Genomic DNA, 15,563 nt, shown 5'->3' on the forward strand with positions numbered 1-15,563 from the left:
TATTAAGATGAATATATGTTAGAATAGCTTTTACTGTGTCTTTTTCTTTTTTCTCCTGCTAGTAGCTAAAAAGTTTTTAGGCGTAGGTCAAGAAGAAGTTTGGACGTTAGGGCTATGTTCTGTCAGAGCAAGGATAACCTCCAGGGAACAGATGATGGGGCCCAGGCTGCTATCAACACTGACCGCCTGTAGAAGAAAGAACCCCAGCCCAAATAAAAAGATTATAAAAGAGACATTGGAACCAAATGCATGTGCTCTAAAAAGGCAGACCTGAGGAGTGACCGTGCAAAACAGTTCCTGGAAAAGTCTGAATATGCGTAAATCCATGTAGCAGGGGATGGTATATAAAGGGTGTTTCCAAAGCACCAGGTGTACCCTCGGCAGAGAGCCAAGCACCCGGCCGTTTTAACCCTTTGCTTTATTATCTTTGTCTCCTATTGCCTTTTTGTTTATATTAAACCTTTTAAAATTTTTCAGGCGGGTGAACCTCGTTTTTCACAGCACCTTTCTGCCTCCCAGCTGTGGCACTGCAGAGGTTACTGTCTGCTCCTCGCAGGGTTTTTGGGAGGGAGCAGATTGCTGTGGTTGCTGCTGTCACGGACTGGATATTTCCTGACTGCAAGGAGCCAAGTCCAGGCTGAAATCTCCTAAAATCACCCACGGGAAGAGCAGCAGCTTCTCTGGGGTTCACAGAGGGGAGGAAAGCGACACAGGGTTTGCAGATCTCCGCCTTGTCCCCTCTCTAATCCTGCACAGTCTGCAGCCAGCCCTGCTTCCTGGGGCTTTGCTACTCCAAAGACATCCTGGAAGAGCAGCTGTGTCAACATTTTTCCTGGTCTAGGAGCTGAATTCTTAACGAGCTGCTCCATTCTGAGCTAAGCCATGCTCCCCAGCCTTTCTCCTTCCCCACTCCCAGGGGAATTGGGATTGATTGTCCCAATACCGAGCATCCCTTGGCTGCCCACTGCTCATCTCCAGCTGCCCACAAATCCTGACCAGAGAAAGCAGCTTCATCCAGGCAAGGAAAAGGGACTTTCCAGCGGCATCAGGAGTGGTTTTGCAGGCTCTGCACCTGCCATCAGAGCAGATCAGCAGCAGAAGAAAGGCTTCCCTGTTCCCGAAGTCGCCTATTTTTCATTGTGGCAAAAGAAAATCGGTATTTCACACCTAATTCAGATCTAAAGCAGTGGCTGGTGGACAAAGCCCTGCTGAAAGTGCAGGGGTCACAAGGGTAATTGGCTTGTGAGAAGCTATGACTGTCAGGAAGTTTCCTCTTTTCAGGCTGCACTGAGACACTTCCCAAGAAATACAAATTGAAGATCAGCAGCAGTTTAAACTGAGCAAGTGTCAGATTAGGAAAAAGGTCTGATGCCAACGGGAATCCCGCATCCTTAATTGCAATTTTTGAGAGCCACTAACCCTGGGAAACAGGAGTGGAAGTGGCCCCTTCCACCCCATCTTCACAGCCATAAATACATGAATTAAAAAGGAATGTCAGCATTAATAATCTGTTGACACAAATTACAGTACAAGGCCTTGTGTGCAGGATTTGTCAACACTCCAGGCTTATCATCAACAACTTCCTTAAATACAGGACCCAGAGTGTTCCACCAGGAAAAGAGAAAATACCTACTCATGGGAAGAAGAAAGGATAAAAATCCTGGAACAGAAAGTTAGTAGGGAATGCTACAGTGTATGAATAAAGAGTACAGCTAATTGGCAGTGGCAAAGACAGCAAGGATTCTTCAAAATAAAATATGGGAAAAAAGAACTTTGCATGGGAACAGCAAAAGAAAGGCAGTGCCCTTCAGGGTTAATTTACACTGACACCATTTTTCACTTGGTGGCAAAGCTTTTCTCTTTAAACCAAATCTTCCAGCTGCCACGAACCCCTTAAGCAAGCCTGAAATAATCCAGTTTAGAGCAAGAACTGTGAACTGAAAGGACAGAATTGAAAGCCAACCACAATGACAGGGCTGCCAAGCAAAGCCTGTCATTACTGCAGGGCTGGAACAAGTCAGGCACCTCTCAGCCCCAGCATTACCCTGCTTGTTCCCCAGCCACAAACACAAAAACCCTTGATTTGCCTTTTCTGAAGGGCACATCCAGAATGACAAGGTGATGGTCTCACCAGATGTCTTTTTGTTTCATTTCACTGGTTCCTCTGTAATCAGCAGCCTGAGATGCAGCCACTAAAGCAGCTGAGGCAAACACGGGCTGGGGGATGAGCAGAGCAGAGCTCTGACACCTTTACACTGGGGTGAATAAAAAAATATCATGGGAACATTAAATACCAGCCCTGGAACAGTCAGAGACAGGTGAAGTTCACAGAAATACCCACTGGCAGTCACTGCCATGCTGTGCCCAAGCACTCCTCAATCGCAGGATTGCTGAGGCTGGAAAATCCCTCCAGGATCCGAGTCCAGCCTGGGACCAATCCCCACCTTGTCCCCAGCCCAGAGCTCCGAGGATTCCTGGGACACCTCCAGGGATGGACACTCCAAACCTCCCTGGACAGCAATTCCAGTGTTTAACAACCCTTCCATGGGGAAATTCCTCCTGATGTCCCCTGGTGCAGCCTGAGGCTTCATTTTGAAGCAAAACCAGAGGAATAGGAACAGCAGGTGGGTTTGGGGCTGCCCTTTGCAGGCAGCTCCTCAACTTCCTCCTGGAAATCTCTTGATTTCAAATTCCGTGAATCTCCAGCTGGAAGCTCCACTTCCCAATAACCCATGGAGCAGAAACTAATTAACGTGCATGTTCAGGAATGCAGGAATTTAGTCAGATGGAAATGCTAAGAGGGTTTTGATCTGCTGAACTCACTGAGCTGTGCAGATTTTCTGGGACAGACCTGGATGTGCCCAAGTGAGGAGTTAAACTGCAGCATCCAGAGTTTTCCAGCTGCATGGATTATTCCCATTAATCCATGTGTTTGTGTGTTCTTCCAGCTCTGCTGTCCTTGGAGCAGGTCACAGAGCTCTGTCTGCACCCACAAGGCATCTCCAAAAGCTCCCTGCATTCCAGCACCCTTGGATGGCACAATATTTAAACACCCCCTTTGGCTGGAAAGCTTCAGATTCCTGGGATTCATCTCAAAACCGTTAATAGAAACCAGTTACAAAAACAGAGAAATTGCCCAGGAAACCAAGACTGATTTTTTTTCTTTTTTTTTTTCTTTTTTTTTTCTTTTTTTTTTTATTCCAGACAGAAGCAACCCAGAAAAAAAAAAAAAAAAAAACCGCCAAAAAAACAACTGACCGAGAAGAAATGGGAAAACAACAGGCAGCAAATAAATTTGGGATGGAAAAAGAGACACAAAACAGCACCTTACTGACACCCACAAAGCAGGTGTAAATTATAATCTTCTGTTAAGTTTAATATTTTTAGCATGACCAAACTGTAAGAAGGTAAATCTGAAAAAAAAGTTCTCTATAAAAATAAATTTAGTTTAAAAAAAAAATTATTTTAAGTACTTGCTATGATTTTTTTTCAATTTAAATGCTATTGAAAAATAACTAAAATCACATTAAATGTGTTTTCTGGTCCCTCATTCTGTGTGCAAGGCTCTCTCTTGGGTCTGTCCCACATAGCACAGGCAGCTCCTGGTAGGAAAAATTTGGAATCTAAACAGACAGGAGCAGGAGGGAGCCATGGAGCACAAAAGGAAATGAGTCACCCAAACTCACAGAGAGGAGCAGTGGCAGAACTGGGAGCAGAGCCTGGACCAGCTGCACATCAGCCTGGGCAGATTTTGGGAAGAACCCTCATTTTTAACTTTCCAGTGACCCCATTTCATCCCTCTTGCCTTTCAGATCTTCCCAGTATTCCCATTCCCTAGGGAAATCAGGAGTCATTTTGACCTGCTGCTTCTTTGCCCCAGTGAAATTATATTTTCTACCTTTAATTTAATTTAAATTACTAAGTACTCATATCCCAGTCTATTCTGAGTGCCAGGGATGCCTTCAACACAGAGTGTTAAAGAAAAAGCAGGTATGAGCTTGAAATCCCTCCATGAACCCTGAGGGGATGGAAAAATGTGCAGCTCTGAATTGGAGTTACAGCCATCAGAAATCCAGGAGTGGTTCTGTTCATGTATCTGCATCTGTTAATCCTTCCCTAAGGTCCACAGCAGCAACCAGCAACTGGATTTTCCTAGGAAATCAGGTTTTTTCAGGGTCACTTGCAACTGAGTGCTCCCAAACCTTCTAAATTTATACAAAAGGTCCCCAGATATCAACTTTTGAACCTGGAGTGCCTGAGACAGGAGAGTATCCAAGCCATGACACAGGACTGACTCACTCCCATGTGGTTCTGGAGCATCTCAAGCTTTCCCAAATCCACAAAGAATCCATCAGGCTGTGCTCTGGAGGATGGATCCCCAGTCCTGGTCCAATTTGACAGCTGCAGACAGCGTTGAAGCTCAGGAGGAAATGGCTGAGGCATCAGATCACCCCTCTGCACTCTGCTCAGCCCATGTTTGTCTCCAGAATTGTGGGAGAATGCAGCAGCTCCTGGCTGTTCCTCATCCACGTTCTGAGTTCCAGAGAAAAGTCACCAGACCTGGGTCCCATCTCTAAAGGGGCAGGAATTGTGCATCCTCCGTCATTACAGATTTTGAGGCATTTTACGTGGACATTGTTAATCCTACACAAAGTTCTGGGGAAAACAGGGGAGAAGCAACTGAGCTGGAAAAGTGTCCAAAAATCCTGCATCACTATCCAGTATTCCAGGTCACTCCCAAGCCCCTGGAGCAGGCTGACCACAACACAAATCCTGACCACAAGCACGGCACAAATTGAATTTCACTGCTCCCACGGGCAGCACAAAGTCCCGTTTCCCTGACCTGGGAAAAGCTCAAGCCACAAGTACCCAACACTGCTCATTCCTGTGAGGAATGAGAAAATTCTGGAAGTCCTCAGGAGCTGAGAGCTGGAATTTTGTGTCCCGTTTGTGGCCACCAGCACTGTGCTTCAAACCACATTTTGTGGCCTCTCTGCACATGGGAACAGAGCTCTGGTATCAGGAGGTTTTGAAACTAATTGCAGCCCATCCATTGCACCCACCTAAAATAATTAAGCAGTGGGATTCCAGCTTATTTTGAGATCAGAAATGACTGGGAAAAGAGTGGAAAAATTAATGGGTTGGTGCTGAAGAGGGTGATCAAAGGTGCCTCCCAGAGTTGTGTTATTTACCTCAGGTTTGCAGGCTGTTTCATTAAAAATAAAAATACTTTGGGTAAAAGGAGGGTGCTTTCCATAATGCAATATAATAACACTGCCAAATTTAGACACATAAACATGGAGCCTAGTCATCTTTTAAGGGTAATCTGAAAAGTGTATTTTCTCAGGATTAACCCAAGAGGACTCTGGCAACCATAATTTTCTAAAAAACCCCAGGGTGCTGCTTGATTTTCCTCCATTAGAAATCAAGTGAGAGTTCCCACTCCACTTCGGGGATGACACCACATGTGGAAATGCAATTTCTCCATTAGAACAATGTGGAAATCCCCATTTCTCCCCCAGAACAAGATGGAAATGCATATTCCTCCCTCAGAACAGTGTGGAAATGCATATTTCTCCCCCAGAACAATGTAGGAAAGTTCAGGTAACTATCCTGGCAGCCCCACTCCAGAAGGAGCTGTTCCTACACTGGAAATGACATTTTTCTCTGCTCCCCTCTCCACCATCAGAAATCACTCCAGGAGAAGGTGTTGCCATCCAAGGCACAAATATTGTTATTTTCCACTCTTTTTTTTTTTTTTTTTCAGTTCCAGGTTTTTGTGAGAATTACTGGTGAGAGAAACCTTTTCCTGCCTTCCCTTCCCTGAGGGATGATGTTACCAGCAAGCAGGACACATTTACCCCTGCCCCACCTTCCCATGGGCCTAGAGGAGTCAGGGATGGCAGGAGGCCAAGAATAACACAGGGTATTCTCCAGCATCACAGAGACAGTGAAATTGATGCATTTTTAGGCTATCTAAAAACAGAGGCCAGACAAAATTAAAAGACTAAAAAGCAGTTCTATTTATTTAAGGGCCTTTAAGTATATTTAGGGCAGGCAAAACCCACCCCAAATGGACCACGGCTCATGGGTTTTCCCATTTTTATGAGTTTGATCCATTTGCAGATTGGGGGTTAATCCTCCAATTCCAGCTTCAGGTAATGAAGGAATTTACCCCAGGTTTGCTGCCCCCAACTCACTTTTGTTTCCATCTCTCAGGCCTGGGGCAGTGAGGTGTCCTTGATTCCCAGGCCCGGAGAGGAATTGTTGTGTCTGCCCAAAATGGGAATGCAGCAGCTCACACTGTGTGTGGAGTGTAGAGTTCTGCACTGAAGAGCTGCAGGGTTACAAATCCATGGAAAATAGAAAAGCTGAAATGCTAAGACATCAAAATCAAGCAGGGAGAGCCGTCTGGGGGAGCCCACTGAGACCTGGGCAAAGCCACAGATGCAGGAACTCAAAGAGTTTGAGCAATGCAAGGGCTGCTCAGTCAAGTTGAGGGTGAGCAGTCGCAGATTTACCCTGGGGATATACCTGGTGCTGCTGGGCAGATTCCAGCTGGCTGTGCCATCCCATCCTGGCCTGGCTGTGCCACTGCTGACAGCAGGCAAAACCCTTTGATCCTGAGGAAACAGCCCTGACTCACACACAGAGTGAGGCCAGTGAGTAACGTGGTGCTGCTCACACTTTGCTGACTCCAACTCGATTTCTTCCACCTCTTTTTCCCTTCAGCTTTAACCAGTTCCTTGCTGGCTGGTGATAAAACTCAGCCAGATTGTCCTACCATGAACTAATTCCCTTAAAAATTCCAAACTATTAATTTTTCACCTGCTGTGCCAACTCCTTGCTCACAATTCCACATCCTTTTCTTAACATCAATCATTTTACAAGTGAGAAAGGAATTCCACAGTATTCCAGCTGCTGAGAGGCTCCAGGAATGTTTTTTCCTAGACCTGGACACACCAAAGGCAGTGACATTCCCTCAGCACAACACCTGCCTGAGCAGTAACAAGTACCAATTACTGAAAAAGTAAGAAAACCCCCAATTTTTTAAAAAAATAGTTCATGTTTTCTACTTCAAACAAAATTTTAGCCACTTCCATTTAGCCTTGTCAAGGTGCCACTGTCCATTCAAACTCCTCCTTTTTCCCATTATTTTGCAGAAAATTCCAGCTACATTCAAGGGGGACAAGTCTCAGTTTTAGGATTCTTAGTGTCCATACAAGGAACAAGACAAAAAAAAATCCCTAAATCTGGGATTTGACACAAAAATGATGTATCACATGGTTTTCTTAAATTCTCTGACTCACAGAACTCCTTGTTTCAGTTTTATTCCTCAGTTTTGTAGGGAAAGTGAACCAAGAACGGATTCTTCCACAGGAAAACCAGCACCCTGTGTTTGCTCCAAGCTACCTCAGATGTTTACAGGAGCTACAGTTATTGATATTTTTATTTATTTATTTATTTAAAAAGCAGCAGGGGAAAAAAATAACAAAAAAACCACCACTTTTCAAACCCATTTCAGTTCTGCAAATGCTCCAGGCTGGGTACAGAGTGCTGTTATTTTTGGAGAGGTTCAGCCCAAATGACCCCAAATGAGGATGTTTTCCTGGAAAACAGAGAACAGCATGAATGGTGAAAAGAAAAGATGGCATTTGAGTCAGCCCCAGGTGCTGTTTGCAAGATCAGTAATTTCACCTCAGCCAGGTTTTCAAGTGGTGGGAACAAACCTGGTTTGTTAAATTTGGAACTTTTGGATCAGGGATCAGTCCCACCAAGGCAGAGCTAGCTCCAGGATTTGAGAAGGAGCAGGTCAGAACTCCTGGAGCCAATGTACACCAACATCTTGGTTTTTCACATGAAAGTGCCCTATTTTACATGGCATGAGCTCACCAGAGTAAAAATGCCTACTGTTCCTGCTCAGGAATTATTAACAGTATTAATTATTAATGGTACTCAGGTTCTATTAATGCCCTGAAAGGTGCTCTGTACACCAAATGCTCATAAATATCCCCTGATATTGGCTGATTTACTCCCTTTTGAGACTGGAGTTTATTATTGGAAGAAAGAACAGTTTTCACAATAAAAATATCAGAACAACTTGGGTTTTTTTGCAGAAAAATCCCACAGCAGCAAAAGGAGGACGCATCACCCCTGTCCTCTCCCTCTGATGTCAAAAAACCCCAAAACAAAACCAACCAACCAAAACACAAACCCAAAGCAAATAAAAACCCCACAAACAACAACAAACAAAATTCCAAATAGAAATAAACCACATACACAAAAAACAACCCTAAAAGATGCCCCAAAATAACAGGTTTTAAGCACACCAGCTATCAGGAGCCAATACAACAGGAAGAATATTTCTCTTTATTTCTCTTTTTGTTGCTCCAGTTCTGTGCAGCCAGGGGCATCCCACTGCCTGTCCACATGAAGTCATCCTTGAAAACACTGGGAATAAACCCCTTCAGTCTGCACCACACACTTCAGGATTTAAGGATTCTCAAACCTTTTGCCTGCCTACAACCAGCCTCAAATCAGAGCAGTGTTTTCCCCCTGGTGCCTTTACAAGCTCCTGGTTTGAATCAGGTCCCTGGAGCAGGAGAAGCCATCAATACATCCCAGACCATGATGAACTCAGAGTGGAATTGAATTAATGGGAAGTGAGTCAAAACTAGAGGAAACAACATCCAAAAATGTTCCTGTGCAGAACTGTAGAGTGGCTGCCCAGGAGCTGAAGTCTCTTCTGCATACCCCAGACCATCACAGGGTTAACTCAGGCAGCAATTGCTGATCTGCTGCAATTTATACACAATTTAAATGTTTCTACTTCCCACCCATTGGGTTTCAATCCTTGTTACCAAAGGGACCACACTGCCTGATTTGCAGTGGAATAGAGAGGTTGCTATTTTATAAAAAAAATTTGAATTAATTTTGTTACTCCCCAGCAGTATCATAAATCTCCTGATTTTGCTTTAATCCCAAAAGTCTCCTGTCATTTCCAACACCTCATCTCTACCACCATGGAGCACAAAGCAATTTTCTAGTTATATAAAGTATTGAAAATTGATCCAGGCTTTTAGGAAAAAGCTGCAGGAAGCAGTTATTTCCCATTATTCCCCTTCCTATATACAATCAGGCCCGATTCTCAGCTGGAAAGTACTTTTAAGTTAAACTGGATTTATTTGTGGCTGAAATAACTTTTATTTTATGTCCAGAAGCCTCTAAAAAACTTCAAGAATCCACGCTGATGTCATTGAGCACCACATTTTCTAGAGAAGACTCTTAAAAATGCATTTAGTTCTTACTCTGGTAAGAATTATTTCTCTCCAGGTTAAGGAGACAACCAAAATCCTGATTGCCAGGAACTATTACTTGCTAACATTAAAAATAAATGGTATTTTTGCCACTCCCACCACATTGCTGGGCTCTGGCCTTTCCAAAATGGGGCAACACCCTCCACATTTGCAATGGGATTTCGTTCAGAGAAACAAAAATCAGAGTTTTCATCCCCTCCAAGTCAGCTGATTTCCTATTTTACAGCCAACCCATTCCAGCACAAACCTAATCACTGAGAAAACTCCTGAATTTGTTCTGTTCAGTTGAGCTTGCTGCCTGCAGTTAAATGCATCAAATCCAACAATTAAGGAAAAGAGACACTTGATTTATATTCCAATTTTGAGGGACCTTTCCAGCCCAATGAGTGACATAAAATCACCACCCTACCAGTTATCCCCAAGCTCTGTAATTAATACCATTAATTTGTCTGGTTTTCAACCATTTCCTCTCAGAAGAGCAAAATAATGGAAATCTTCAGTATTTTGGGAATTTTAAATCAAAGCTTTCCTGTTTGCAGCTTTTTTTTCCATTACCACAGCCACACATGCACATAAACCTTTATTAAGTGTGCAGATTCAGTGGGATGCAGGTATTTTGAAGAGGAAGGGCAGCTCCTACTAAAGCTTTGTGAGTATATCCTGGACTCATGCTCCCTCTACAGAAAATCTGGGGCACTTTCCATCTCCCTGATTATTCAGTAAAGTGAGTTTCAAATTCCATCCTGTGGTCAAAAGCATTGAAGGAAGTTGACACAGCCCTGGGGTGTAAAACCTACGTGCCTTGTAAGACAGAGTTTTTTGACCAGGAAAACACAAATCTTGAGATTCAAGATGTTAGGAAGGAATTCTTGCCTGTGAAGGGGGTCAGGCCCAGAGAAGCTGTGGCTCAGGATGCCCTAAAATGCACCTTGTAGCAATGATTTCCAGAGATTATTTTTCTCCCTTTAAGTTTATTTTCTCCTAGCAGAAAAAAGGGAATAATTTTCAGCCTGAAGGAGATCATTCTTTTCCCCCTCGATCCACCCCATCTTTTTGCCAAACTACACAAGTTAAATCACATTAAACCACCCAGAACTGCCTCAAACCCCAAAAACAAAAGCAGAACCCGAAGCAGAACCCAGATAAGAAGTCCTCTGACAGGGTTTATTTTAGCTGTATTTTTCACAGCTTTCACAATTCAACCATGCAAAACCAGCTGATTTTATCAGGCTTGTCTCAGGCACATAAGTTTTTGTAGTTAATGAATAATTAGCTCTGAGCTTCTACTTTGATGAATATCTGGATGTTCTACATGACAGGGGTCAGTCAAAGACAAAAATAACCACTTTTTATTAGCACAAAATAGAACACAAAAATAAATGTGCCTTTTCAGGATGCTCACACAATGCCCAAGGCACCTGCACACCAAGACTCTAGATGAGACAACAAAAGCTCTTGCTGATAAATTCCACAGAATTCGGATCCAATTCCCATCCCACCACAACTCTTAGGAAAACCCCAACCTTTCTGCAGTAAGGCTGTGAAAGAATGAAGTTTAGAAAAGAACTTTTCCAAAGGTTTGTGCCATATAAACAACAGGAATTCTTTCACTGATCCCATCTCCCACATCTGATTTTTCTTAGGTTCAGTCTCATCTCAAAGACGGACTTCAGAAACTCATCAATGATCACAGGACAGCAGTGCCAAACCACCAGAAAAGAGCTCACACCTCTGCTCTGGGGAGGAAAAGCTGCCAGTTTGTCCTTGGAAAACTCCTTCCTACTATTTTCGTCACAATCAGAAAAAGATTAAATGTCATCAACATACTTAAATATTTTTTTTAATTACAAATGCAGGTTAAAATTTATGACAGGTGGGTTTTTTTATCGCCTGGAACTCCTCAGGTAGATCTTGGGGGTTTGCCACCCTGCAGGAGTACTTTTCAAGCCAGCTTTTTTCCAGATGCGCTCCAAATCTTTCTCAAATTTTATCTAAAACAGGGGAAAAAAAAAAATTAACACAGCTTAGAAGCAACAGCCACTGCCTATGTGTCCCAAGGACAGTGTAGGTGTAACACACACAAAGGAAACAAGTTTTTAAGTGTCAAAATATTGAATTTTACTGCAGAAAATACATCAAAAGACATTAAAATACGCAAGGATTTTGGTATCATTTTAAAATTCCTGTGCAAGGAAAACTGAGAAGGTGGACAATGAAATGGTAAGGAAAATAAGAAGCTTTTACAGAGTTCACTGAAAATCTGAAGCAGTGGAATTACAATTAACCCCAATTTGCATCTGGGCAAGGTGAGAATTCCTAGAGTTAACTAAACTATATCCCATGAAAGGCAGTGCTGAACGAGAATAACCCAGCTTGAACAAGCCCCCATGTCTTCCCTCACCTCTTCTATTAAAGGAAGTAAAAAGGCTTCTATATAAAAAAATAAAATAAGAAGCACTTGAGGATGGTGGCAAGACAGGGAAGAAATAAAGATTAAAGCAGTCTCCCTGATCCAAGGTAGACACATGATTTCATCCCTCACACAAATGCTAAAATTCATCGCCATTATTCACACATATTTGTAAATTACTGTCATGGAAGAAAAGTTATGCCCAGCAATTACCACTTTTATGTTTGGAATCACAGATTCACTGAGGCTGGGAAAGATCTCTGAGATCACTGAGTCCAGCTGTGACTGATGTCCACCCTGTCACCCTGCACTGAATGCCACGTGCAGGCATCCCTTGGACTCCTCCAAGGATGGGGACTCCAAACCTCCCTGGGCAGTTTCAACACCTGACCATCCCTTCCATGGAGAAATTTCTGCTGGTTTCCTATCTGACCCTCCCCTGGTGCAGCTTGAGGGTAAATGCTGAATTCATTCAGGCTTATTTTTCCCCAAATCCATTTAAATCCATCATCCAACACCTGAACAGAGGCTGGTTTGATGTGTGGGCACATTTCCATCAGGGAACTCTCCCTCCCCTGAGCTCACCTGACGCTTCTTCTTGCGCCCCTCCTTTATCCTCCTGCGGATGAACTTCCTCCTCTTGAGCAGCTTCTTGTACTTGTGCCTGTTCATTTTCCTCCTGCGGATCTTCAGGACATTTCTGCACTGCACTTTGTCACCCAGGGCTCCCTCTCCTTCACCAACATCCCCAGTCCCAGCAGGAGGGGGACACTCAGAAGGCTGTGGGCTTTCATGGCTCGCTTCTTCCTGAGCCCCCTCAGCTTTGGGGAGGGAGTACCTCACTGTCAGCCAGCTCTCCAAGGGGCTGATGGAGAGTTTCCTAGGAATCAGGATCTCCTCCAGCTCAGGGTCCAGCATGTGCCACTGGTGGGGCTGGGCCCCACTTGTATTAGGCGGCTGGGTGCTGTAGCATGCGGACGGAGAGCGGCAGCAGAGGAAGGAGGACACTGACCTGGGCAAGAGGTGGCCTTTGGGAGAAAGGGGTTGCACTTAAAAGGCAGAATTTTCCAGCAGGAGCACAAATAAAGCTCTGCCCAGCTCTCAAAATGCCAGACAGCTCTGGCTAGATCAGGCTAATAAAAGGAAACCTTCACAGAAGTTGTATTGTCATCACAAAAGCAAGGAAAAAAATTCAATTTTCATTTCTAACAATGCTGTAATCTTAAAAATATATTATTCTTTAATGGGTAAGCTGTCCAGGTCACCCAGGCAGAGCAGGGTGGAGGTTCCACTTCACTGGGAGGTGTCCCTGCCCATGGCAGGGGGTTGGAATTCCATGGCCTTTAAGGTCCCTTCCAACCCAAACTTCTCCATGACTCCATTAAGTGGAATGTTTTTGTGTTTTCTGATGGAAAATCAATTTGGAATGGTAAAGAAGTGTTAGCTGTATCAAACCTCTCTGCTGCTACAGAATCTTCTCCTAAAGATAAAAAAGGTTAAACCAAAGCCACACCACACTTACACAGTAAATCAGAGACATGCAACCACTTGACAACCACTAACTCAACAACAGCCTCCTCTCTCCTGCACTGCTTGGTAGAAAAGAAACTTCTGGGAGTCAAATTACCCCAGGAAAATAAACCCAAACAAACAGAAAACTTGGTCACACAATACCAATTTACCTGCAATTCTCGAAGCCTTCAGTAACTGTGAACTCAGCCGTGATATTAACATTTTGCTTCACTTTGTTCACTGGCAGAGCCAGCAATGACTGTTCAAATAAGAACATTTATTCAGTAATGCAAACATGCAGCTTTGAGAAACCTTCCCTATTCAACCAACCCCACGTCCCAAAAGGACGGGCCGAGACCCTAAATATCCTCATGGTTTTAACCTCAGTCTGTCGGGCTCTGCTGTGGGGGTCAAGCACCGGGGCAGCTGAGCCACGGAGGCGATTTATTCATAAAGCTTGGGCTGTTTTAACTTTAAAAACACGGTAACTCCAGCCGAGCTTCCTGGCACAGCCCTGGTCCTCCCTAAGGCCGGGAGAAGCAGCCGTGCGGCTTAAGAACGGGCCGTTACCAATGGGCCGCCTTCTTCCCCTCAGCCCTCCCGGCACTCCCGGCACTGCCCGCCCCGGGCAGGGCCCGCACGGAGCCCCCAGGCCGCCGCCCTCGCCCTCCCCTTACGGCCCTGCCACCATCGCCGCCATCACCCACCGGCCCCGCCGCCACCGGAACTTCCGGCCGGCCGCAGCGACCCCTGGCGGCGCGGGGGGTAACCGGCCCTCACGGTCCCTCGAGATCTTTCCACGTACCGCTCTCGCTCCCTCGCGGGCCTTTATAGTTCCTCACGGTGTCTCAGGATCCTTCCAAGTGCCGGTCTCAGTCCCTTACGGGCCTTCATGGTCCCCCATGGCCCCTTAGGGTCCCTCAATGTGCCAGTCTCGGCCCCTCACGGTCCTTCATGGGCATTCGTGGTTCCTTCACGACCCCTCATGATTCCTCAAAGTGCCTGTCTCAGTCCCTCATGGACCTTCACAGTCTATCGCGGCCCCTCGTGGCACCTTTGTGGTGCTTCACGATCCCTTGTGATGACTCACAATCCTTCCTCGTCCTTAGCCCCTCACAGTCCTTCACAGTCCCTCACCATCACTTGTGGTCCTTCATGGTTACTCACACCCTCTCATGGTCTTTCATTGTCCCTCATGGCCCCTCACGTTCCTTCCTGGCTGCTTACAGTCCTGCATGGTGCCTCAAGGTCCTTCACGATCCCTCATGGTCACTCACAATCCTTCCTGGCCCTTCTCAGCCCCCCACTGTCCTTCCTGGTCCTTCATGGTCCCTCACAGCCCATTTCAATGCTTGCCAACCTTCCCATGAAGAAATTTTTCTGAATATCCAACCAAAACCTCCCCCGGTGCAATTGTGGCTGTTTCCTCTCCTCCTGTCCCTGTTCTCTGGGAAAAATCCCAATCCCCCCCAGCTGTCCCCTCCTCTCAGGGAGCTGTGCAGACCCAGAAGGTTCCCCCTGAGCCTCCTTTTGTCCATGCTGAGCCCCTTTCCCAGCTCCCTCAGCTGCTTCTAGTCCTGCTCCAAACACTTCCCCAGCTTTGCTCCAAACTAAATCCTTCAACCAGTTCAACCCAGGTGTGTCCCCTGCCCACCAGTTTGCATGGAGACCTCGGCCACACATGGAAAGTGAGTGACTGGGATGTGTTCACCTGCTGAGTCACCTAAAACCAGTCTGAGAAGGGAAATGTGGCACAAAGAGCCACATCGGGAGAAGTTTTGGGCATCAGAAGGAATTTCTTCATGGAAAGGGCTACTAAGTATGCGAATGTGGTGGAATCCCCATCCCTGGAGGCACCCAAGGAATGACTGGATGTGGCACTCAGTGCTCTGGGCTGGGTGACAAGGTAGGGATCAGTCACATGTTGGACTCAATGGGCTTTTCCAACCTAACCGATTCTGTGAAGGATCCTGTGATGCTGTGAGGATTCTGTGATGCTGTTACAGTGGGCCTGTCCCTGCTGATACAGGGATCATGGAGACACCTGTCACAGACACCTTTCCCTGCCACACCCTCGTCTGGATCCAGGGGCAGGTCCCAATGGCTGTTGCCCAGGGACAGCCACACCTGTCCTCTCCCTTTACCTGGCTGTTGTTTATCTTCTCTTGCTGGGCACAGGAACCCACCATCTTGGCAAAGCATGAAAGTGCCTAATTAGCTGGCATGAGGGAGGGATGTTGAAGCCAATCCCAGACTTCAAAGAGCTTTTTGCATTTATACCTACCTCAGACAGAACACAAGAGATTTATTCACCAGCTGCTTTT

The 15,563-nt window shown here is 45.4% G+C and overlaps 1 protein-coding gene across 2 annotated transcripts; it reads right to left on the minus strand.

The window, feature by feature from the left end:
• Positions 1-10,455: 10,455 nt before the first annotated feature.
• Positions 10,456-13,981, minus strand: AURKAIP1 (aurora kinase A interacting protein 1). 2 transcript variants are annotated; one of them, XM_058855301.1, is made up of 4 exons: positions 13,947-13,981; positions 13,410-13,498; positions 12,313-12,755; positions 10,456-11,308 (listed from the first exon to the last, which is right to left on the minus strand). In XM_058855301.1, exons 2-4 carry the CDS (start codon positions 13,459-13,461, stop codon positions 11,201-11,203), a joined length of 603 nt encoding a protein of 200 aa, XP_058711284.1. In that variant the 5' UTR covers positions 13,462-13,498; positions 13,947-13,981; the 3' UTR covers positions 10,456-11,200. The 2 variants fall into 2 exon arrangements, with proteins under 2 accessions (XP_058711284.1, XP_058711283.1); XM_058855300.1 differs by lacking the exon at positions 13,947-13,981 and adding an exon at positions 13,622-13,910.
• Between the last annotated feature and the right edge of the window lie 1,582 nt (positions 13,982-15,563).

This window comes from Poecile atricapillus, chromosome 22 (genome assembly GCF_030490865.1).
Source record: "Poecile atricapillus isolate bPoeAtr1 chromosome 22, bPoeAtr1.hap1, whole genome shotgun sequence".
NCBI classification, from domain to species: domain Eukaryota; kingdom Metazoa; phylum Chordata; class Aves; order Passeriformes; family Paridae; genus Poecile; species Poecile atricapillus.